The sequence below is a fragment of the Acanthaster planci genome, linkage group LG10 (assembly GCF_054643075.1).
Source record: "Acanthaster planci isolate LZ-2023a linkage group LG10, COTS_SCS, whole genome shotgun sequence".
NCBI lineage: Eukaryota > Metazoa > Echinodermata > Asteroidea > Valvatida > Acanthasteridae > Acanthaster > Acanthaster planci.
Genome location: NC_141786.1, coordinates 2,922,584 through 2,947,243, shown reverse-complemented (window position 1 = coordinate 2,947,243; position 24,660 = coordinate 2,922,584). Strand labels below are relative to the sequence as shown.

Genomic DNA, 24,660 nt, shown 5'->3' with positions numbered 1-24,660 from the left:
TCACCACCCGCACTGTATAGTACATAACTAAACCACTTTAACGGGAAGACTCCTAAAACGAATCAGATGGGCATTTACAAAATCAAAGCCATATTTTCTTTGTGCTCCGCAACTTCAACACTGTACTCTAAAAATGTTGATATCAAGCTGAGAGGCAAGTTCATATTTCAAAATAAAACAAGCAAACCCAACTTCTGTGCGGTCACAGAGAGCATGGGCAATGGAATTCACCACAGTTCATATACTTCTGTAACAGCGTCAGAAAGCAAAGTTGGTCACCAGCATATGGGGGGCTCATCTATGCTGATCTCTATCTTCTCATGCTCCAGTTGCAAGAAAGACATTTCTATTCCTACTCCTAGTCCATCACATGTTGCTCCAGAGCATCGACACTGCTGGGTGGAGCCAGGTGTGTAGGGGTAAAGTGGCTTGCCCAAGGACACAGAATACAGCTTAGATGCTGGATTCCAACCCCTGACCCTCTGATTAAGAGTCGGGGAACAACAAGACCTGGCCCCGCCAGCTCGCCCCCACCCCCAAAAACACTTCAACTCAGGTGACTTTCACAAGAAGTGTTAAATTCCCTTTCAATTGGCAAATGGATGTGGTATAGTCATGCCGGAAATATAGCAGTAGGGTTGCACAGACCTTAATCTCCCTATAAACCACAATGCATAACCAGCTGCTGAAATGTGACGCATTTCTGACAGTAAAGACTTCAATTCTAGTCTGACGGCAACAGACTGCTCAGCTTTGTTTGAAGAAGTCCTGGATTGGTCCTGACCAATTTGTTGAATACATGTGTTTTGTTCTGACAAATCTTGAATGTTTTTTTCTCAAACTGTGACCAGGTCACCAAAATCATTAGGATACACCAAGGCATCTGATTGGTGTACCAACAGACAAATCCTAATTGGTTAATATGCCCTTCTCTCTGAGTTGTCCTCCCTCTGTGGGTAATGTAGACGCCAACATACTCCAAGCGACACAGTCTCTACCAATTTCAGGTGTGACAACAGATCTGATTGGAAGGCTTTATGCAAAGGCAGCCCTGATCGGTCAAGGTACCTGATTTAGAATCGTCTACCTCTCTTAGCCGTCGAAGACCCATTTTTCCGAGGACTCGGTGAGTAACCAACCAAGTCGTCCCCTTCCTGTGATCATCCCAGTGATACAAAAAAATAGACAAAAATAAGCCAGGTATTACTGCTTGCTCACAACGCAGCCCAGAGGTATGTTCAGCAGGCATAAAGTATGAAAATATAACATGACTTGAGGGTGAATAGTTGTTATATATCACACCTTGCTTTAGCAGAAATACTGTCACATGGGACTCACTAATATAGGCTAGAGCATGAATTATCTGTCACCGTGAACTAGATGTGTCATTCTAAAAAAATTGGGGTCCAATAGTTAGTGTGTGTTGCTATCACGTGACAATCGATTTGGCAAGTTTAGAATACATTCTTTTGCAAGTGATAATAATTCAAATTACCTACCAAACAAAATAAAATTAGTTGGAAGTCAATTTCTATGATACTGTATTTCCCCATTAAAATTACACAGGTTAGGTGTAACAGGGTCCCAAAATGTTAAATTTTTGGTCCCTAAATTCATAATATGATCTAGATGCCTGTGAAAAAAAACATGCATACATTATTTCCAAAGGTAAAGTGCCTGAATTGGAACTATATTCAAATGTTTTAAGAGGTTAAAGTGCCCTCAATAACAAACCCAGAGAAGTTTCTTATTTTCATATTTCTGACTGAATTGTGTTATAAACCAAATATGGACTGGCAAACAGTGCATATATGCACTACGTTTTTATCACGCACAATCCCTCATAGTGCATAGATGGCACTAGTGACCTCACTGCCAGTCCATATAGCATATATCTAATGGTTCTCCAATGGAAATAGTTCTCTAAACCCTGCTTTGGGAGGTATTTTATAAAACTTCCAACAGCCAATTTCGACTATCCACCTCAGATAAACCATATTTTGTTTGTTAGTCCATATGTCACAGGGTACAAAGTCGCCATTATAATTCCATGCGTCACTGAAAATGCTACATGTAATAACACACACAAGTGCAAGCATCCATTGATGTGGCTATTGAGCCGATATTGCATGTGCAAGGTGTGCCAGATCCTCTGGTGCATGTCCATTAAACACATAGTGCTATAGGTCAACACTTGAGCATTGACTTCTGTACAAAGTGATGCCTGCTGGGCGAATCTCTGCTTGTGCACAAACCTATGGAAAACTTGAAATTTCGTACGGCTTTTGGATGGCTATTTGTATGTCTGCATCTGTATTCTGAAACGAAGCGTCAAAATAGCAAAAATGCAAAAAACTGAAACGCACAATCAATAAAAGAACATTTTGCTCTCTGCAAACCACGCAAAGTCATGTGCCTATGCACTGCAGATAATTTTGCCATGACTTTTTTGAATCCGATTTAATCAGTACTCATTGTGCATTGCGATGAGAGTGCATAGTTCAAAACTCATTCTATCCAATTTCAACTGTTCTACAAGCACAAACAGATTCAACATGTCAGCGCCCAGGACAGAGTCCACTTTTCTAAGCACAAAGGATGAGAAGTTAGCACTCTAGTAATTTAATATAGCTCTATGGTTGAACAGTACGCATGTACAAAACGGCCAAAATAACATCTAGCACGTAATCAAACCACTCCTGATCGTGAGTACCGTGGAATACGACGAGTATTAAGGAGCACTGTCTTGCCAATATGCATGTGCAGTCCAAGTGTATGAACACATGCGTCAGTGTGGTGGCACCACAGTGATTGCGTCTACACAACTGGGGGAAAGCTTGCCATGCGAGGGCAGTACATACCTCTGAGTCGTCGCTCTCTAGAAATATCACTGCGCTCCTCTTCGCATTCCTGTACGACAAACAGAAATTTCGAGAATCAGAAATGACCAAGCGACAGACATATCTACCCTGTCTGTGTGCAGTGTCTCAGAACTCGGGGTTGCCCATTTTGGGATGTTCCATTTTGGGAACAGGGTGTGGCATGAACTACTCCTGGAAAACAAAATGGGCTAGCCTTGATTAGGGCAGTGATGGGTACAGGAGCACCTGATTACCAAACCACAAAATGGAAGGTACCCAGTTTCATCACCAGATGCAGTCACACATTCCAACACACACCCTCACATGTGTATACTTGTGGGGTATTTCCTTTGTTCTCGTGTACAAAACTCCCACACAACACGGAAAAATTTCAAATCACAGCCATTTCAACCAAATTCAGTTTCATGGGTTGAAATTTCGACCGTATGTCCCTTAAATAAAACACTTCAATTTGCAACTATGAATAGCACTTGAAAATTCCTCCTTTTTGAGTAAATTTGAAATATCTATTTCGTGAAATTCTTGTGGGGCACCATATTAGTACCCCACAAGGATCAAAGCTGGCCTTGTGGGGTACCTTCCATAGTTCCGGTACCCCACAAGGCCCCATGTACAAGCGCAATCTTTCTCGGATGTACCACTTGAATATTACAGCTTTTTCACCGACGATTACATAAAAGCAGAGTGGGGTTAGGGACCTCAGTGTAGCAAGAACTGGGCAGGATTCAAACCCACGACATCTGCAAAAAATGCTCAAGTGTTTCACCCATGAGACCTTCCAGGTCCGTTTTGGGCACTATTATTTTGATATTGCTTGGCACCAAGCCCGATGCTGAACAGTACAGTCATTGCAACGCTTACGGAGTATTTCTGCTGTCACGGGTTCGAATTTCACCTCACTCTGTTTTGGTCGTGCGACACAAAGGCTGAACTGCATCATGACAGACCGCCACGAGAGTCAAAATAGAGCAACCTGGTTTGACAGACACCAAAGTTCTTGCCCACAGAGTATATTAGCCAAAATTCACCACAATGTCACAAAGACCTCCTCATGTTGCGTAGTTCTACTTCAAAATATCGTTTGTACGCCACAGACCTTTGACTGCCGCCTTTCCTTGATGAGGCCGATGATGTGGTGGCTCGGGAGGAGATGCTCTTGTCTTCAGAATCATCACTCTGCGAGATGCAAGCGAAAATCCCAATGAGAGAGCTCCTGGAAGCTCAGAGGCAGCTCATTTTCAATATAGCCTGAAGGCCACACCTCCACCTTCATGTCAAGAAGATGGGACATTCACAGGGGGAAAGGGAGCCTCAAGTTACTGAAATTCTGCTGAGAGCAGAGAAGTATGAGCGCTTGGATGGCGCTCTCAGGCGATTTATTCCAGCTAGTAGTCGAGACTTTCCCAAGACCAGACACATGTGGGCTGAACAATGTCAAGGAATGCTTTTGTTGCTGTTCGTTTGAATAGCTTGTGACTTGAATCCTGACTGAAGGTCTTGTGTTGGTCTTGTGACAATACTGGTCACTACCCTTTGGCCATAGAAGTGCTTTCTGAGAAAAATCTGATTCAAATCAGAAGCACTGTAAAATTAGACGTTCAATGGTACTCACATCCCCACACCGGCGAGAATTTCTGGCCGTGGGCTTACTTGCTGGAATAAAAAAAATAATGAAACATTAAAAAAGTTATACCAAATAGTATGTTTCTTTGCAATTATTTCTGCTGTAGAATACTGAGAACTAATGTAAAAGACCGACATGTATTGTTCAAACTGAAAACATTTTAAAAGAACTTCAATTCGAACTATGTCTCGTCTTTTGTGAATTTAACCTGCTACAGCTCACTTTCGGTCTTGCCATGTCCCAAATTTATGGCTGTGGCTACATGTAGTATGTGCAGCTAAAGAAGCCACTGACTTGTGGCTGTAGCCATTTCCCATAGCTACATGTATTACTACTGCCACACCCAGTTGATTCAGACCTAGCCTCTCAAATAGTTGGAACGTTCCATGGTCTTAAGAACGCAAACAATTTCAAAGAGCCAAGGGTTCTTTAAATTGAAAATGAAAAGCAGTTTGTTGATCTGTCCTTTCGGTGCAATCGTCTGAAGGTTCTTTTTTTCTGCAGGTTTCAAAGGTCTGACGGTTCATTTGTCCAGAGATTCAGTCCTCCAAATTTACCATCAGGTTTTTTTTTAATTTAGAAGTTTCAGAGTTTTGAAATTAACACTAGGTTTGAGAGCACAAAGATTTGTTAATCGAAAAAGCAACCTTAGTTCCAAAGACCCAACTTGAGCTGGAGAAATTTAATTATATCTTTCAGAGGGTGTAACCTTTGGACTGTTGAAACTTCAGACAATTGAACCTTTCTACTATCAACTGAACCAACATCCCCGCCCCCCCATCAGGCCACAATTTGGACCCACCTCGGATGAAACTGTCTGACAGGACGCTCTGCTTTGAGCGGCTGTTCCCCGTCCCCTGGCTCTCTGCCCTCCCTCCTCCCCGCGATCGGCTGCCTCGAGTCGATGACCCCCGGCCCCTCCCTCCCCGGCCACGCCCTCTCCCGCGGCCACGCCCTCTGTCGGTGGTGTCGCTCTCATCTGAGTCGATTTGTATGGTGTCTGGGTCATCATCGTCGCTGAAGTCGTCTCCTCTCTCGAGACGCTTCTCCTTCGCCTTTTCCATCACCTGCAGCAAAGCACAATGTCAGAGGCCTAAGCAATGAACCTCAAGCTGGGCCAAGAGAAGATACCAGTTTCTTAGCAATGGAGGCCCCTTTGGTTGGAACTAAACATTGCTGGTTCTCGAACGAGTAGGAATTGCGCATGTTAAAGGTGCGTGGCTACCAACAAAATGAACACTCCCGACCAACATGGCTCTTTTCAACCGATGAGGGGGCATTTCTGCTCAATGTGGATACCTAGGCATTTAGGCCTGTAATCTTCCTTCTATTAGCCCTGAGTAGAGGTGTCACCTTCAAAGAAGTCAGGCTGCCAGACAGCCAGATGCTCAAGTCCTGCCCACCTCAGGTTTAAGTCTGTGGCTGTTGCTCAGTTCAATTCAATGAACTGGCAATTTTCACAACAAAATCCTTTGTTCCTTTTGTCAGCTGGGAAGGAGGAGCTCAGAGTTGATCAAAGCCGACAGAAGCTGTCAATCAAATCAGTGGGAACAATGGACTGGAACAGAGTGGAGGCTGGTAGTGGAGAGCTCACTGTTCAAAGCAAGAGATTTAAAAAGACTACGAGGCTCTGCCTTGCTATTCACTTGCAAAGTCTGGCCGCTTGTTCCCGTTTCCTTCCTTACACCACTTTTATTTCACAACAAATTGGCGCTGGGTGTTTTCATTATTTTCGGTCAAAAATCTTGACCCTTTCAAACGTCAAGATACCACGACCTCTCTACATGAATGTTTGAGACGCCGACACTTGGGAGTCATTTGCACATTAAAATTTGCGTTATCATTTCTAACTGCACCTTCCTTTCTGCAACACTCCGATATGCTGCAATGTAAGGTACAACACGCAGTGTACAGCAGCCAAGTTCCAATTTCAACATATGTGCTCACTTCCGGAGCCTGGCTCCATATTGAGGGGCAACTTCTTTAATTTCTAGGGATATTGAGCACTGGCGTAGCTAGGATATTGGGCCACAAGGATGCACCAGCATCTCACAGGGAGTAGGCACAAACTTTCAGTGGTGTGGTTGTTTGGGGGGCAAGCTTTTGTTAGCCTTGTTCAATATCCATTCATCCGCTTTCTTCAGTGGGGGGGGAGCACCGGGAATTTGTGGGTTGGCACGTCCCCCCCCCGGCCCACAGTGGCTATGCCCCTGATATATATTGAGACCGAGTTGTTGGTGAATATATTGCCCCTATTTTTTGGTCCAAACAACTCAAACATTGCTGTGCAGGGTCAAGTACTCTAATCTTGAACATTATTTTGAATCAAGGAGTTGGATTGGTGTAATGGTACATGTTCTTTCGTTGCCTTTCGGCTCTACGGCCCAGAGTTCAAATCTTGCCCAGGCAGACATGTGGAGTGGGTTTTCAGTTCCCCGCCTCATTCCCTGCCTTCCTTGGAATATTTGTCGGGGGTTTTCCCAACCGCCTCTTAATCGAACATCTCCTTGATGCCTTCTTCCCTAAGGCCCCAAGCGAGAACAGTTTATACATGTGTATGACAAGGCTTTGCTCTGGTCAAATAAAAAGTGAATGAAAATTTTTAAAAACAGTGACTGAAATGTTCTTACTGCTTTGACTTCCTTGGCTTGCTCAGCTTCCGACATCTTCTTCCTCTGCTCCTTGAAATGCTTCAACTGCAGAAAGAAAAGGTGAAAATTTGGGATGCGTCACAAAGTTTTGATACGGCTGGCTGTAACACAAGCATCTATGGGAAATGGCTGTAGCCGCTAGTCAATGGTTTCATTAGGTGTGCATGTTATTGCAAGCCGCAGCCCGGACTGTCAGACACGGCTCAACACCGATTAGGAAAAGACTATTGAAATGGTTCCTCAGTAAACTTGGGTTTTAGTTGCAATGTTATTAATGTAAGGTTTCAATAAATTTAGAATGACTAGGGTTTTTATAATTCTTCAGGTAAACGTAAAAGTCTGTGTTGGGCCAAGATATAACATTTTCCTTTGTTTCCTGTAGCACGGTAAGCCAGACCAGTGTTTGAATGGTGCATGCACACATTTAGACTCGCCAATTTTCACATTCAAGAAAAAAATAATTTCTCATAAGTCCCACACGCACGTAAACCGAGGTAGAATTGTACGAATAGAATCCACCAATAATTCTTGCTTTGATGTGAGAGATGCCATTCAAAAGCACTGCATAGCATATGTGACCCGCTCTGTGAAAATGAGTCTTAAGTCGCCAGAGCCACTTTGGAGTAAAACGTCCTTTAGAATAATTTTGCACAGTGTACATCAATAGGTACCCACAGCATTTTCCACCATGGAGCATCCACTTTCATCAGGACGCCAAACTGAAAGATGCATCAAAACAAGAAACTCAATTTACTCTTTCCAATACAAATGAAAACTCAAAAAGTGTCTCTGGCGACTTAAGACTCATTTTCACAGAGTGGGTCACATATTTTTAAGGCATTTTGTACACCCGAATATTTTGTGCAACTGAGGGCTTCCGTCTCAACTCTGATTGGAAGAGGATCTGAAGAACGTGGATTCCTCTACCACACCGCCCCGTCGACTTGTACGAGTTTGCATGCCATCTAAAATCCTGAAGTTTAATGAATCGAATGTTGGACCAGCCAAACTGGCTTAGTTTTTTCATCTCTTGTGGGGACAGGGCACGGCGTCACAGTACCTCCTCCAAGATGAACGTGTCGGTCGTCTTGCGGTTCTTGAGGTGGCCTCGCGTCCGCTCCAGCTGGAACTTGACCAGCTCACTGATGGCGTCTTTCTCGTCCTTGTCCACGAACTCCTGGATGGCCTGGCCAAGACCCTTCTCCGACAGAAGGTTCAGCTGTTTGCCCTACCATGGCAACCAAGAAAGATCAGAAATACAACAGCTCTAAAAGATGAAAATACCTTGAAGGCCGGGTTTGTACTTCACATGAAAGAGGATGTGTAGCCAATTTGATGTCACCAAACATTTGCAGTGGAATTCGCTCGAGGCAAAATGTTTGATCTGGGCAATGTTTGATCTGGGCAATGTTTGATCTGGGCAATGTTTGATCTGGGCAATGTTTGATCTGGGCAATGTTTGATCTGACATCACAAACTCACACTTGTTTTCATTTCTGTTCCCAGAATGAACTGGCCTTCACTGAAAAAAAGTGCTGCACGGATTTCCCTTCGTGGCATTTGACCTCCTGAGTCCTGCACCTGCTCCCAGCAAGCACAATCCAACAATATTCACTTAGTTCAAGATTATAGCACGATTCAAACTAAGCAGGACTTTGTGGGCTGAAGCTATGTCTTGAGGACAGTTCATATTCAGCAGGAAAGCAAACAGGAACACAATTTTGATGTCCAAGTTGAAAATCTACTTAATACGCTTCGAAGTCTGGGAGTTAAACATCCGGCGAAGTCTAAGACCGAGATGAACCTAAGTATTGGAAGAACCACCTTGGATAAAAGCTCTACGGTTGACCCTGGTAATCAAGTTAAATGGCACCCTCAATGTTCATGCATTCTGCCTATACTACAGAGATTTCTTTTTTTACCTCTTCAGCACTTGAAAAGTATTTTTTGACAAGATCCTCTACCCTCCCCGCATCCAGGGCCTCTGGCCTGAGATAGTTGGACATGTCCTCATTAGGTTTCACGTCTGTTCAAACACAAAAGAAGGAAAGAAAAGCGAGTCTTCAAGAAAACATCTTATTTAGTTTCACATTTGCTCCAACAGAGAAGAAAAAAGCGACAGATGATGTTTTACTTTGCTTTCACAAATTCTTATAAAAACCACAGAAATAAATTACAGAGAGTGAGGTTAGAAGCTGTAATTTTCTGATTTAGTTTACATCCACTCCTCTCCCGACAAAAAAATTCAGAGAAAAGATGACCAGCGACAGCAGTCGAAATTTCTGAAGTAACAAAAAAAGGCAGCTCTAGTGCTATGACTGACATTTGACCTATCAATGTGGATCTTGAAGGTCACGTGACCAGCCACAGCCAATCAAATCTTGCCAACTCACCCCGCTTCTCTGGCTGCAGCTTGCGTCTGTGGAAGAGGATGATGTCTTTGGTATTGGCCACCTTGTTGACGAACCTCTGGCCAAAGCGGTTAACGTTGAACGTCTCAAATCCACCACTGTAGTCAACCTAGGACCAAACAATGCCAGAGGTGGAGGAATACGGGTTTATTTTTCCACTCTTGTCAATTCGTTTGAGCTTCAGACTTTTTATGAATTCGGTTCACCGGACAAGCGCATCATCAGCTTCTGTTGCAGAAACATACAATTGACTCTTGCGAAGCCAAATTTCCAGTATTTTCATTTGATTCCAACAAAAAACTGGTTGAACGATAATATGATCCCAGTGCACAGAACGAAGCCCCAGCTGAAAAAAAGGCACAATTTGAAAATGGCTCTCCAAGTTCACTGACTGCAAATTAGGGATTACTCTTGCCATTAGTATTGGAAACAACAAAAAACTTTCGACTTGTTTCTGCCATTTTGAGCCAGCAACGAAAGCCAGCCCCAACCTTTGGCTCTCATTTGGTAAGTGCAACATCAGATGGGTGTAAAGCCAAAATGCCACAAAATGTCAAAACAGTACACGTATTTCTGCAGAAACACATCTGTGACTGCGGCGCCGAAAATGAGACGGCCCAACTGCAGCACGTGTCCCAACTACGGATCACTCCCAACTGTAGCTTGCTCTGCCAGCGTGTGCCTGTACGGTCCCCATCAGCCAGGTATGCTAGCAGAATGTAGATTGTATTTGTGTCACACATGAACTGCCTGGTCGGCATACTTTGGACAAATTTTGTCAGCTGTGAGAAAGGTCTCTCTCAAATGACATTCCTTCCTACGGATTGCTATGTGCATCAGCATTTTTAAAGTAAATTTCCTTGACGCTGATTGGCTGCGCCGTATTTCCAACATATTTTGACTAGCTTGCGCGTTTGTTTCAAATATTTTGCACACTGTGTGCACAAGCACCCGTTAGCGTTGTGTACGTGGTTACAATTTTCCCACAAAGATGGCGTCCAATGATCTACAGAAATTTGCAGACTGCAGGTGGACCGGCAAAACTGTAGCACGACAGCTGGGACCTTCCCACTCACGACTTACACGTAACCTGATGAGTGGCAGAACTGGCTGTTTGGGGTTTCCCGTGTGCTCATCCTCTGCTAAAGATATGAGCCCTTCGACCTGCGATAAGAACACACAAACGAAAACCTGAAACATTTCAATAACCACGATTGAAATTAATGCTCAAAATGCTGCACGTACACAAAGGAAATAAAGGTTGAAATGAAAAGAAAGCAGAATCGTCTCAGGTGTGATCACCAGCCACATGGCTGTCGTGCAACAAAATGATGTATCATGCATCGGTTTACGCACACAAGATAAATCAATTCCTTGGGGGCCACATATACGCGATACGCCACTTGGTTGTGCAACTGAAAAAGCAGTTTCGATGTTAAGAAATGCAGCCTGAGACAAACCTGAGATGTGGATGACGACTCCCAGCCCTTCTCCACAAACTACAGAATTTCTTTCTCCTTACCCTCTCTGAGCAGTAGGCCTCCACCTTGTCCTTGATGCCGGCATGGCCCGGGTCCAGGTCGGTGTCCTGTAAGCTAATGTCCCTCATGTAGAAGGGCCGGACCGTCTCCAGCCGGATCTTGGTACACTTCAAGGCCTTACCTCGCACCTTCAGGAGGCAGATGTGTCTGCAGAAAGGGACCGATAAAAAGGTTGGGGCCAACATTTTAGGGGACTTTTGTTTTAAATGTGTCAATTCTGCCGGAATTCCATAAAAGTTTCCAACAAAGATTTTCTTCAATCAAGTCATGAGTCTTTATACAGCAGGCAAATCCCAGTCACTACATCAAAGTATTGATTATTCCTATCCCTCATCACAGGGCCAATAAACAGATCAGAAACCATCTAAGCTCTCTCGGGGTTATATAATTCAAGGTTGCCATAACATAAAACAGCGACTAGCTAATCAGCTGCAAAGACCATCTCTGCCCTCACAGGTTCCCATTAGTGCACTCCTGGGTGGAGACAGACACCTTCTTCATCGCAACTGCTTTCAATGCCCACATTTTGGGCTCGCAATGTACACAGACATACCTTTTAACTCAAAACAGACTTGCCTGAATGGCATCGCAGCAAGAGCACAGCTGCCAGCAAAAACATTTGTAATTTCAGAAGTAAAAAAACCCACTCTTTTTAAATACGCCTTACCTGAGAAAGATGTGACAGTTTTCATACGTTGAAGAAGATTACGAAGATGCACCAAAATAGTGTGTCGCAAGAAATTCATCGCAAAGACCCTTTAAAGTCTTTTTCGCGTTGTCTGGATGTCACTAACAAAGCCTACCTAGTCCCAACCCCCCCCCAAAAAAAAAGATTCCAAGAGCTTATACCAAAACAAATGACTCATATTGGTTCATTGATTTTGGTTTTTCCCTTTCTCCAACCTGCCAGCCCTTCTTACTTTTGGATGGATTCCCCTTGGCACAGGGAGGTGGCGATACTGCTGCCGGGCTGGCTGACGAAGAACTGCTGCCGGTCATTCCAGGCCGGGTCAATCTTGCACTCATGCTCGTGTCCCCAGATCACTAGGTCCAGGAAGTCGGGCAGGAACTGCTCAGGGATGTAGTTGGTCTCACCGTGTTTGGTCCTGCAAAAGAAAATCAAAGAATTGATCGTTTCATCCCTGATCTGGCATCATATACACATAAAAAACATTTACAACTGAAATGCCAACAATCATTCTAAGGGGTGACGGGTTGAATACTGTAATCTGTGATGCGAAACCAATTAGAATGCGGCATTCAACCCACCAGTGAGAGAAATTGTACTTTCTATTGCACAACTTTGAAACAGTTAATATATTTTGACAACACCAGACAGCAATTCAATGCAGGAATAGAACATTTTTGCAATGTTACTGACTTTTCATTTCATTTATTACATCATCACATTTAAAAAAAAGATGAAAATTGATTTCCCTTGTGCATTATTCATAAAAAATTCTGCATCTAGTAAAATAGCACAAGAAAAAGAATTTCCAAAGACATTTATAAAAGGCACAGCTTAACCCTCCTATGCAAAGAAACATTCTGGACACAGTTATCCTATCACTCAAAACTAGCCAATTTCCCATAGGTGTCTGTGTACTAGGAGAAATCAAGTGGAAGGAATTTTGCACTGTTTTTGAAGGTTACAGCAAAAGGAGGGTTAAACAGATTAAAAACTGTTTTCAGGCACCAGGGTGGAGATCACCAACTAGGAAGGAGCAGAGTTTATCTTTCAAATGTAGAGTTAAACAGGCAGCAAGCATCAGGCCAAAAAGACATTCTGAAACGCTTTGTGTTGGTGCATGGGGTGCGGATTCTTCTGGATTTGTTGGCGACCACTGAAACATAAAGGGGATACTTAGGATCTTGTATTACTGCACGAAGCTTGAAGACAATTGCTGATTCAACAATACTTTCAACATGTTTCACATCAAGACCAATCGTTGTTGAAGCGATTTTGGTGACATTTTCCAATTTACGAACGTCATTGACCCTCAAATTTCCATATCATTATGGACTTATGAACTTCATTATTTTTTGCAATTTATCAACAAAAAGATGTTTGTCAAAACCTGAAAGGGGGTGAAATAGGCAGTACAATACCCTTTATTTCCACTTTCTTTTTTGGAGGAACTCCTAGTTGTTTATGAATAAGAAATGACAAGGACATTAGTAAACAGAGCCATCAATTCTTACTTTTTGTGTAAAGAGACATTCACAAGACCACACGAGACGGGCAGAAGACCTCCAGTCTGAATTCAAGTCACAAGCTATTCAAATGAACTCCAACAAAAGTATTCCTTTGTCACTGTTCACCGTTACGTGTGCATGGTCTTGTGTCTGGTCTTGTATCGGGCCTTGTGATGGTCTCGACTACAAGACTGATAATCGCGACAAGAATTAGTTGTCAAGTTTGGAATAAGTTCCAGCTTCATGTTTTCAACTAACGGTCCAATGCACATTTAGAATCGCAAGACACACAGTTTAATAGTCGGTCAGTCAATCGTGTAAATGTAAGGGCAGAATTCCTGAAGCACGAAATCTTACTGCTACGGTACATGAACAAATGTACATGTATATCTCTCTCCATTTCCTGACAGAGAGAGGGTCAAACAGTCAAGTCTGCCTGTCCTAGCCTCCAGTCTTTCAGGCACGCATCTTGCAGAGAGGGCTCCCCTGCCGATTAAGGCCGAGTCAATTCAAATATTTAACCTTACATTCCATCATGTACAAAAATCACCACATATGCAGAAATGAAATACAAATTTTTTACAAGAAGTCAAAAAAGGAGACAAACGTGAATGAAACGTGATTTTGGTCTTATTACTGGGCATATGCATCAGCTGCATTTAAGTTTACCGCTTACCCCCTGAAATTGCTTATAGAATACCATTTTCTAACTAATCAATGGGGGACTTTGATATCCCGGCCGCTACAAACAAATCGGTTCTTTCTGACAGTCGTGGGTGTGCTCATAACAATGCACGCATTCTCATCACTACTCATGCATACGCAGAACTTGCCCAAAGGACCATTGGGTTGGCCGGCATCAATCGTCTCAAAGTCTCTGAAGAGAGACAGACACCATGACCTACCTGTTCTGATGAAGGACCAGCAGGTGGAACCACGGATTGCTCTCCTCCTTAGGCTGAAAGAACCTGATGTTCCGGTTGACAAAGATCCGATGCATGCGCTCATCCCGGATGGATCCTGCAACACAGTTGCATTTTTCAAGGGAAATTAATTTTTATCATTATTATTAACTTTTTCTGGTAATGACACGAAGGATTCCTCGAAGTGCGCAAGCCTGAAGAAACCTGTAGAGAGGAGACAAGGAGAGGCAGTCACAGTTTTAGAGGTGGGTGGAAAACCCCAGAGGAATATTCTGGGTTAAACCCACGAAATCAGGTAGGGACTGAAAACCCAATCCACATGTGGACCGAGCCGGGAATCGAACCCGGACTGCAGAGGTGGAAGGCGAGGAAAGAACCACTACGCCAACCAGACTCCCGAAACATTTCAACAAAAATTACACAAACCTTGTCTCACTGGATACAGTCCAGTAAAACAGTCAGTCATCACACTACAGCGGGTACAGCATCGACAAAGGGCAGCCAACGACAAATATTTGGGAGAGCATTCAACCTCTCAACCTCGTACACCACAATGATACTTACCCAGACTGTGCCAATAAGCCCTATGCGACCCTGTGTGACCCATAAGCTCAGCATATACTGACCACACACTGTAAGTCAGGATACCCTACCAGGAATTTTCGTACAAACAACCTATCACATCCTTGTGACACTCACCTAAAAGAGGCTTGAGCTGGATCAAGAGGGGGCGCAATTTTCTTAGCAACGGGGGCTCCTTCGGTCAGAAATGAACTTCGCGGGTTCACGAATGACTATGAAATGTACACGTTACCGTCGCATCGCTACCAACAAAATGAACACTCCCGACCAAGATGGCTTTTTTCAGCCAATGAGGGGGTGCTTCTGCTCATTGCGGATTCCACACAACAGCCTTGTACCCACCATCCACTGTACCTTCCTATCTTATACAGCGACACCCTAGTTGAACCCACAACCCATTATACCCCAGTCATACCCAATTATTCTTCACAGTGACAGCTAACATTTACCCACCACCCATTTTAGCCCAGTGACACCCATGTATTTCATACAGTGACAGCCCAGTTGAACCCACAACCCATTATACCCCAGTCATACCCAATTATTCCTCACAATGACAGCTAACTGTTACCCACCACCCATTTTAGCCCAGTAACACCCATGTATTTCATAGAGTGACAGCCCAGTTGAACCCAAAAACCATCATTTCCCCCCGACACTCACCTATTCCATACAGGGATAGCCTTGTGGTGCCCTTTTGGATCAAGAGCGGTGTTACATCAATGCTTTCCAGTGAGTTGCACTTCCCAAAATAGTTGACCAGCCCGGACACGCTCAAGATGTCAAGGGCGCAGAGATTTCCAAGCTAGAGCAACAAATTGAAAAATCAATTTATTAGACATTAGAGCGGTGAACATAAATAAGCATTTTGCGAGTTACATTTCAATAAAATCTGGTACACCAAGTTCTTCAAATTCAAATGAACATAACAATTTGAATTCTCCATACTAAAGACAATATTGCTATACCCTGTGATTAGTTACATAAGAGATGCCTTGCAACAATACACTGTTTTCAATGGATAAGAAGGGCACAAGGGAACCAGTCCATTCCAGAGATGGTGGTTGCTATGCAAAAGCTTGCCTTAAATCACAAGGTATAGTAACAGTGTCTTTAGTCTGGGGAATTCAAATTGTTACGTTTATGTGCAATAAAATAACACAATGTACAAGATTTTATTCAAATTTAATGAGCAAAACGTAATGGAAAGGTTATGTGCCTGAAACGACTATCTCTCATGTTGGGAATCAGCAAACAAATTTCACCTTCTCTGAGGCAGTGAAAATGACACAGCTGAAGTCATTACATTTTTTTCTGTCCCACAATTCCTCTTGAAATATTTCTTAACCCTTCGCTACCGCACCATTGTGTGAGGATTAGTGCATACCACACATACAGTCTATTCACCATGCAGCTGCTGGTTCAATGGGGCCTGCTACTGGACAAAGCCCTCCATTCAGGGGATACCACAGCCCAGCAGTCGCAGTCAAAATAATCCCACCGTGAAGGGGTTAATTAATAATCACATTCTGAAAAGCAGTTTACAATAAAAGCTTTTTACAATTCCTTTGAATGGTTTGTGACTTGAGAATGGACAACTTGTGATGGACTAGCAGGGGACCTGTGATAGACTTGACTACGGCACCGCCGAGCCGGGGACAGATCCCACATTCTCTGTGGTTTTGACTTGTAAAGCTCAGTGTAATGCAACTGCTGTTGGGCTCTGGAGATTCCAGCAATATCCTGCATACTGTTGAGGACTTGGGAGAGCCTCGGAACTCACCCCTGCAGGATCGTCATGGTTACCGTGGATGGAGAAGACGGGAATTTCCACGTTGATATTTGGATCTTCATAGTTGACGACGGGGAACCTGTTGACAGAAACAAGGTGAAGCTATATCCTTAACACCCGGGGGGTTCAACTACTTGCTTCATCCCTCGTCTCAGGTTTCGCCTGATTTCTAAACTCCTGAACTTGAAGTTGTTAGTTTAACAAGTCAGATGGTGCCGTCGGAACATCCCACTACATGCAACAAAGCGAGCAACTTAAGTATTTGCAAACTGTGGGGCTAAACTCAGGGATTGATTTTAGAGACAAAGCACAAAACGGGGACTGCTGACAATGTGTCCACATACATCAGGCAGGTTCAGTGCAGCTGCTGCAGTGCACTGCTCTCTCCTGCCTTGTTGTTGCATTAAAAAATTTCTGTATTAACCCTCCTTTGGTTTTACAGCACAAGTGTGCACAAATGCCCACAGTCACTGGTGAGCATGTAGTTTCTATATGGAACTCAAACATGCACAGGTTCAGTGTATACACAGTTGGTTGCCAGCACAAAATGACCCAGGGTCTTTTGTGCAGTCCTCTTCACTACATTTGGTTTACTGCACAGTTATGCACATGAAACAGTGAAGCACAGTTGTTGGGCAGCACAAAAATGCCATCTGATATTCCTGTGAGGGACTGTTGGTGCAGTGCACAACACGACACAGCTGTGCTTCATTGAGGTGTTCACCAAGTGACCCAAAGAGTGACTTCAGCATAGGAGGGTTAAACTCTTGTAATTGGTGGCATACTTTTACTTAACGATGCACCTTTGGTGGGCACTCACCCCGTTGCATGTGTACAGATAAATATGCGCTGAACACAGGCTCCGCTGATGGCCAGCCAGGACCACTTTTGAAATTGGAACATACAGTCTTCCCACGTGCACTGGGCAAGTGCTTCAGCCCAGTGGAAAAAACTTTCCCACCATCCTGTCTCTTTGTCGCCGGTGAGGGGGTCCTTGTAATCAGAGCAGTCACCGGTCGAGGTTTGAAATATTTGCATCTGGTTCCAACAGTGCATATTTGAAGCCGCTTTCATAACCCAGCATGAAGCTGGGGTTAAATGCAGAGTGAACCCAGTCCAACCTTCCCCCTTCCACCCGTATCCTCCCTGAAAAAGTTGGACTTACGGATTGGCAGCAAAGTTCACGCTCTGATCGCTCAGGAACTGAATCTGAACAGGCCGGTCGCCCATGCAGTATCTGCGGATCAGCGCCATCACCCCGTGGAGAGCCTTGCGGGAGGGTTTATTCTCATGGAAGAGGTCGCCTCCCAACAAAATCATGTCAACCTGGGTCAAAGGTCAAAAAGGACTAACCATAAAAGAGGCTTTCATGGAGGTCACACAAGGGGTCGTCTCTGAGTAGCATCGTATCAAATCATGTCAGAGGTCAATGTTTTGTCAAAGGAAAGGGATTTCCTGGAAGCTTTGTTTCGTGCAAGAGGCTAAGTCTGAATTTCTTGGTTAGTACCTACGTGTAGCAGCGACAGTCATTTCCCATGGATGCGTATATATTTTCAAGCCATAGCCAAGCGATTTGGATGAGCCCAGGTTCATCCTGACCTTTGTTAGAGGTCATAGTTGAAATGTTCAAAGACTTTTCAGTGAATTCCAACAGTGTTGATTGGGTAATTTGGTAAGTGCCTTTAAGTGACAGACAAGACAGACATTTGAAGCAGGGGGGAAGGAAGCTGGACTTCTCAAACTTTCCAAATGCCTCCGTGTAGGTCAGAAAAAAAAAAGGGACTGAATATTCCACTGCATGGATTTACTGTACCTGGTTCCTTCTGGCATGCTGTAAGATCTCTTCAAACGTGTTCAGGGAATCGCTGTGTCTTATCCCGTCCTTCTCGGCGTAACCGACGTGACAGTCGGTGGCTGTTTTCAAGAGAGAAAACATGACAACAAAACAACCAATCAAGATTATCAAAGAGAAAAGTGAGTGCTGGAAAATGTCTAAACACTTAACATGCTGCAAGCGTGTGCAGTGGTTAGGGCTTCGGTACAGATGTGTCTGACGACAGCACTGGCCTGATTTGAAGTACGGCGGACACAACGAGCCCCGAGTTTGACCAAGAGAGGGCGCTAGTATCCTAACGACAGGCTCCTTTGGTGGGAGGTGCACTTGGCCAGTTCACAGGCGACTACAAAATGTTATCAACGAAATGAACACTCCCCATGATGCATGGCTCTTTTTAACCATCAAAGAGGCGCTTCTGCTCCAGGTGGACTGGACGGCACAGTCTGAAGTAGTCAAAGACTTCACCAGAACCAAATGGTGCCTTCCTTTTGTGTCCAGCATACATTAAATTGGCCAAGAGGTGTCTTCTTTTACCCTGGACAGCGTCAAGGAGGAACGCCACTTTCAAATGAGAAGTTTGTAGGGGTGAATAATAAGATATAAAAATAATAATCCATGGCGTCACTTAAAACTGAATTGTCAGTGACGCTTCACATTAAAAATACCAGTTAAAATACAATAAAAATGACCAAAGCATCACAACTACACGAAAAACATGTATACCGTTCACATTGAACCTCTAACAAAATATCCCAAATGCTTCATTAAAAAAATAGGTCTTAAGATTTGCTTTAACATCAGTGGAAAGTGCAATTTGTCAGAATGACACAGGCAAGTCATTCCAGAGCCCAGGGGCACAGCCATTAAATGCTCTATTTCCGGCACTGAATTTCTTTGGATGTTTCCATTCAAGAATTAGAGCTGAATTAGCTCTAGTTTGTCGTTGAAATCGTTGAAGTGGGAGACTGAGATAAGCAGGTCCAGTGCTCCAAACAGCTCTGAAAGCAAATAATATTTGACAAAGGATCAAAGGGTAGCAAATGACAAATGTGAGGCCAATTTTGGAACAGCTATCTTGGCCGAATTCCACGATGGCTTGACCCTGCCGTCAACTACACTGGCATGCATCTGTGAATGGACTCTATAACGGGTGGGAGCCTCTACCGTATTGATGCAAAGGAGTCCTTGAACTTTTACAAGCTGCGGACACTGTCTTGGTTTTGCTCCCAGACAGTGATTCCATGCAGAGAGGGTGCTCTCCAAGTTCTCAATTGTAAAATTGTGTTTAAACTTGGACTGATCACCGCATTCTCAGTTGGAAGTTCCAAAAGTAAAACAAAATAATATCAAACTCACCAACCATAATCTTGATGGTGTTTTCGTCATCATCGTCGTCGTCCCTGGTAAGAAAGGATAGCCACTGTCAATATGGATTGACAGTAAATTGGGACTGAAGCATGGGCGTTGTCAAGATTTTTGAAGGGGGGGTGGGGGAAACCACTTTATCTCCAATGGGAAAATATGCAGAGGGGGGGGACATTCATCAGCTAATAAGAACTGATGAAGTTTTACAGTGGGAGGGGGCAAATTTTGAGGTTTTTCCAAGCAATCTCCTTTCATCTCTTAATTCGTGTTTTTTTTCCCATTTTATATTTTAATTTTTACATTTTAATTCTTCCCCGGGGGCCTGTCTTCCTTTGTGACACCTCTAGTTTTGAGCTCAACTCTGCGTTTCCAAGTTACTGCTTGGAAACTTTTTGTGAAGGGGAGACTTTGGACAAAACTTCAATTATAACCTCTCCAAAATTTTAGCAACACAAGGAAAAAGCAAGACATCCTGATTACTTGATCAACCAAGCTTCCAAATCTAAGGCCGGGGTCCAATTTCACAGCACTGCTGAGGTACCATTTCAAAATTCTTATCAGGTAGGTGTTGGACAGAGCGGTCCGACCTATACATTTATTATTGGTTGGCTATAAAATGAAGTGTTCTCAAGTGGCCAATTCTAACCAATGAATGCCTGTACACTGTATTACTCCCAAGGCTATGTGGTTTTAGTGGAGAAACACCCACTCCATTATTCACTCAACACAGGTCACTGTTATTCTTTATTTTTCAGACGGATGGCCCTATCCGATTTTGAAATTATGCCTTAGCACTAAGCACATTTTTGGCTGACCACGGCACAAAGAATTTGCTTAACAGTCAGCGTATTTCCCAGCAAAAATTTGACGACTGCATGGGTGCACGCACGTGGAGACTTTCATCGTGTCACTATTAAAGTGAAGCAAATTTTTTCTCCAAAGTAAGCATGCCTTTCGCTGTGCTTGCTGCTTTTGGTCTCTATCAAATACGTGGAGCCTCTGTTAGCCCAAAATTGTGCGATGTTGACCATGATCCAACTACGCCAACTGCTCGCATCCTTGTTCTTCCGTCAACTGCGATGAAGCGTTTCCATGCTTGCAACTGTCTGAGTCTCTTTCCGCCGGCATAGAAACTTGGCTGAACTATTCCCATACCTTGGCAGTGAACCGCCTCCCTTGTCTGAGAAGGAGTACGACGACATCACAGGACCGTGATTGACAACAGTTTTAAAATGTCCGTTAACTCACTGACAGATGAGAAAGCTCAGTTGATAGAACAGCACCACCTGAAAGAATGAAAAAAGTGGCAAACTTTCAAAGGTAACCGGTTTGTACTTCGGCAAAATGCTTGTGATCCAGATGACTGAACCCAGGAGTATCCAGTCAGCTTGACTGTTCAGAATTTCTACCTGAATCAACACCAACTAACCCCCTTTAACGACAGTTTCATGGAATCGTTTGCATCAAAATGCTGCCAGGTACTTGTATTTGAAGAGTCTGGGCCCACTTGCGTACAGGTACTTCAAGAAACAGTCATCTCATGTTAGAAAAATAGCATGCGCCGGTACCTGAACTGTACCAGTAAGCATGCAATCAGCTCAATAGCTGCAGGATCAGGGTTGCAATCATAGACCGTCTAGAGCCGCAGAGCAGCGCAAGATAGAAGACTTCACCATGGTACATGTAATGATGCAGGGACTAGACTCCAGCATGTAGAGGGCCATTTGTATGAATCGTGATAAGGCCTGCAATGGGGGGGGGGGGTTCTAACCAGGAGAAGATTTAATACCTCACTCGTAAACGGTAGTAAAAGAGAAACTAAGTCCGCAATAGGCCTATTTCCGACTTACCCCAGACTGGGGCCAGTCTACTGGACTACCTCTGTATCCTTAGCCCTACAACGATCTACCCAAAAAGTGGAGACTCTACAAAAACATCTTCCATGAATCCCATTCAGCATGTACATGTATGGCTCATTCACCCCATCTGACCATTGATGTAACAGTGTGGGCGATTTCCAGTTTGTAGAAGTCTATGTAATTTTGGTTTCAAGTTGGTCATCTTCACATCGGCCATTCGTTTACTACAGTGATTAACTCCTGATCGTTTGACCGATGCCAAACAGTCAGGGTCTATTTGGTGCATAATACATAGGTCTACACGTGAAATGGGAAGGCGTTTTTGCTGAGTCTCCACTTTTTGGGTGGATCGTTGTGGGGACAAGGATAGGGAGGTAGTCTAGTAGGCTGGCCCCAGTCTGGGGTTAATTCCCGACATGTCCGACTTTCACGAAGGCCGTGTCCAAATCACTTGGCTACGGCCGGAAATTAGTAAGTCTACGGCAGTAACTGTGGCCAGTTCCCATTAAGTTATGCACATGTATACCTTCCAGCCGTAGCCATGTGATTCAGACACAGCCTTGGCCTACACAACGTTAGACCTTGGACTTGGGTCACTATGTCACCTCAGGGGGTCCTGCTGCTGGTCACCTAGGCCTACCTCCTGAACAGTAAGGCCTACGTAGTAAGGCACTACTCAGCTCCGTAGACCTTACTAAGTTACAAGGTCCATCTTTTTGATGGTTCCAAAGGCTATGACGTTTTAATAAGTGCCCCGCAATCTACGGAGTAGTGCCTTACTGTTCAGGGAAAGAATTCCATACACGAAGTTCACTTTTTAGGAGAAATTTTTGCTCCAGGACAGATTTAAAAAGGGGCGACATTTATTTTTGGGGGATAGAGATGTGAAAGGGGGTTCAGTAACTTAGGGGGACAGGTTTAAAAAGAAGGGGCCCCACGCAATAAAACGGCAAAACAGTGAGTCCTTTTGCCGTTTTTTTCCCCTACTATATCCTCCTACCGTTCCCTTTTTCCTTCACTATCCCGTCCTTTTATTTCTCCACAGTTTTCCTGTCATTAGTACAAGGATTATTACAGTTAGTATACACATTTAATACATTTAATCCAAATTGTGTCGTAAAGGGGAATCGAACCTGCAATGAAGAGAACTGTTAGGTATAGAAATACAGCAGTCTAACTGACCACGCCACACGAGCGCTTGTTGCCGGAGGAAGTCGTTATGTTCCATATAAAGTTACGGTTGAATTAAGGAGAGGTCACGATGAGGTCAAGATGAATATTTAAAAAAATTAAATATTTATGAAACTGAATATGTAATTATTCACGAATATTTGTATAAATTAGAATATTTAAATATATAAATGTGGCTATCCGTTGTTAATATAAGTAGGTTGTGCCAAAGGAAATCAACTAGGTAAGGTACATATCTGAGCACAATTGACTGTATGACGTGAGTTATCTCCGTCGTATTATGTAAACCAAGAGAGAAAGAACAAGTAGAAATGCAGTTGGCCGTACGAAAGAAGGAATTTCAGTCCAATGCTGTATAAGAAATCAGGCTAGGTGGAGTCTTGCTTCATCCATTAGCAATACATGCACTATGAGCGAGAATTGGAGTCTTACGCGCAATTGGTGAGAGAGGTGACTATCCACACCAGTGGAAGTGACCAGTTTGGGTTCTACCTGGCCGAATACATGTGGCGCTGCCGACATGCAGGAGTAGACCACTTCAATCAAATCCTTAAGGATGTTCTTCTCCTGTACAAGCCTCCCCTCGCATTTTCGAGCGCAGATAGCCACATAATAATCTAAAGACAGGTTTCAGCTCCCTTTCCCCTTCCCCCTGTATAAATATAGAAAAACACTCCTCCAACTGACAAGCACTCTCTAAAAGAAATTTGCCCCTTTTTTCCTTCTAAACAAATTGTCCAACTTACAAACTGTCTGTAAAAGAAATTGGGCCCTTTTTTTCCTTCCAACTTAAAAATTGTCGCAAAACACGCACTATTTTCCCCCAAGTAAAAATTGTACATGTACATGTACAAGTACAGTAGGGCACATTGCGCAGCATTTCGTGAACTGTGTTGATCCATCCAGACAGATGACGGCCCTCTGCACTCCTCGTGTTGCGGATTCATGCATAAAATTACCTCAATGCTTGTGGCAGCCCAACCCCTGTTACATAATGGTTCTTTCCGGATATGATCCGGTTCATGCGCACACGTCGTGCGCATTCGCCATGTTCTTCAGAAGCAAAGATGGCCGCCTGTCGATGTAAACCTGGTCCATGTGTAGCTCCAAAAGTGTGCCCAAAACTCTACATTTCTGTCCTATGATGTTCAGCTCTTCAATGCCTATTGGAATCGTCTTCATTCAGCGATCAAAGTAAGGATACTTTTGTAGTAATTACGCAATATTACAGTGAACTTCGTATATGGAATTCTTCCCCTGTTCAGGATTAGGCCTAGTGGGTAGGCATACTACTCTAGGCCTAGTGCTGAGTAAAGTATTGAGCAATACTACATAGTAATGATCAACCTACCCCAGAACAGTGGGGTCCGTCTACATCACTTTTAAAACATAAAATTAACCGTAATTATGTGAGTAGGGAAGTATATACGGAATTTCAGTGAAGGTTCCGACACGTTCCGACCGGTCGAATTTTTACTAAACGCCTCCGACGTTCGCGGACGTCGGATCCCACAAACTTCTGAGGGTAGGCTACATGTACATTACGCTGGCAATGACATTCATGGCATTGGGGCAACGGACGGGAGTCCAGTACGCTGGTCAAAACACAGAACTTGGCCTACTCTTGACCCGTCAACATGACCCTTGGTATACTGGTAATGTCAGTCTAACGAAGATGGTACTAATCGAATTGTCACAAACCTTCACCCTGACCGGACCGCGCCCGCCGACTTTTTCTCACCAAAACTTGCGTACGGAATTCCCCGGGTTTACAAGTAGCACGCCCTCTGTTGGTCCCATTGTAGC

The 24,660-nt window shown here is 43.8% G+C and overlaps 1 protein-coding gene across 7 annotated transcripts in view; it reads right to left on the bottom strand.

Annotated features, from left to right (window-relative positions):
* The window catches only part of LOC110984337 (double-strand break repair protein MRE11-like), a 27,919-nt gene extending 3,259 nt beyond the window's left edge, over positions 1-24,660 (bottom strand). Inside the window, exons 1-20 of one of the 7 annotated variants that reach the window (XM_087142803.1) lie at positions 24,556-24,660; positions 20,960-21,090; positions 19,796-19,839; positions 18,416-18,516; positions 17,768-17,928; positions 16,594-16,681; positions 15,474-15,615; positions 14,211-14,325; positions 12,030-12,215; positions 11,091-11,256; positions 10,652-10,732; positions 9,551-9,677; positions 9,080-9,183; positions 8,218-8,385; positions 7,137-7,202; positions 5,309-5,573; positions 4,495-4,535; positions 3,979-4,058; positions 2,862-2,910; positions 1,088-1,154 (exon numbers count right to left, since the gene is read on the bottom strand). In XM_087142803.1, the coding sequence (XP_086998929.1) occupies positions 1,088-1,154; positions 2,862-2,910; positions 3,979-4,058; positions 4,495-4,535; positions 5,309-5,573; positions 7,137-7,202; positions 8,218-8,385; positions 9,080-9,183; positions 9,551-9,677; positions 10,652-10,732; positions 11,091-11,256; positions 12,030-12,215; positions 14,211-14,325; positions 15,474-15,615; positions 16,594-16,681; positions 17,768-17,928; positions 18,416-18,516; positions 19,796-19,839; positions 20,960-21,006 (2,098 nt within the window). In that variant the 5' untranslated portion in view covers positions 21,007-21,090; positions 24,556-24,660. The other 6 variants (XM_087142802.1, XM_087142800.1, XM_087142807.1 and 3 more) reach the window with 6 other exon arrangements.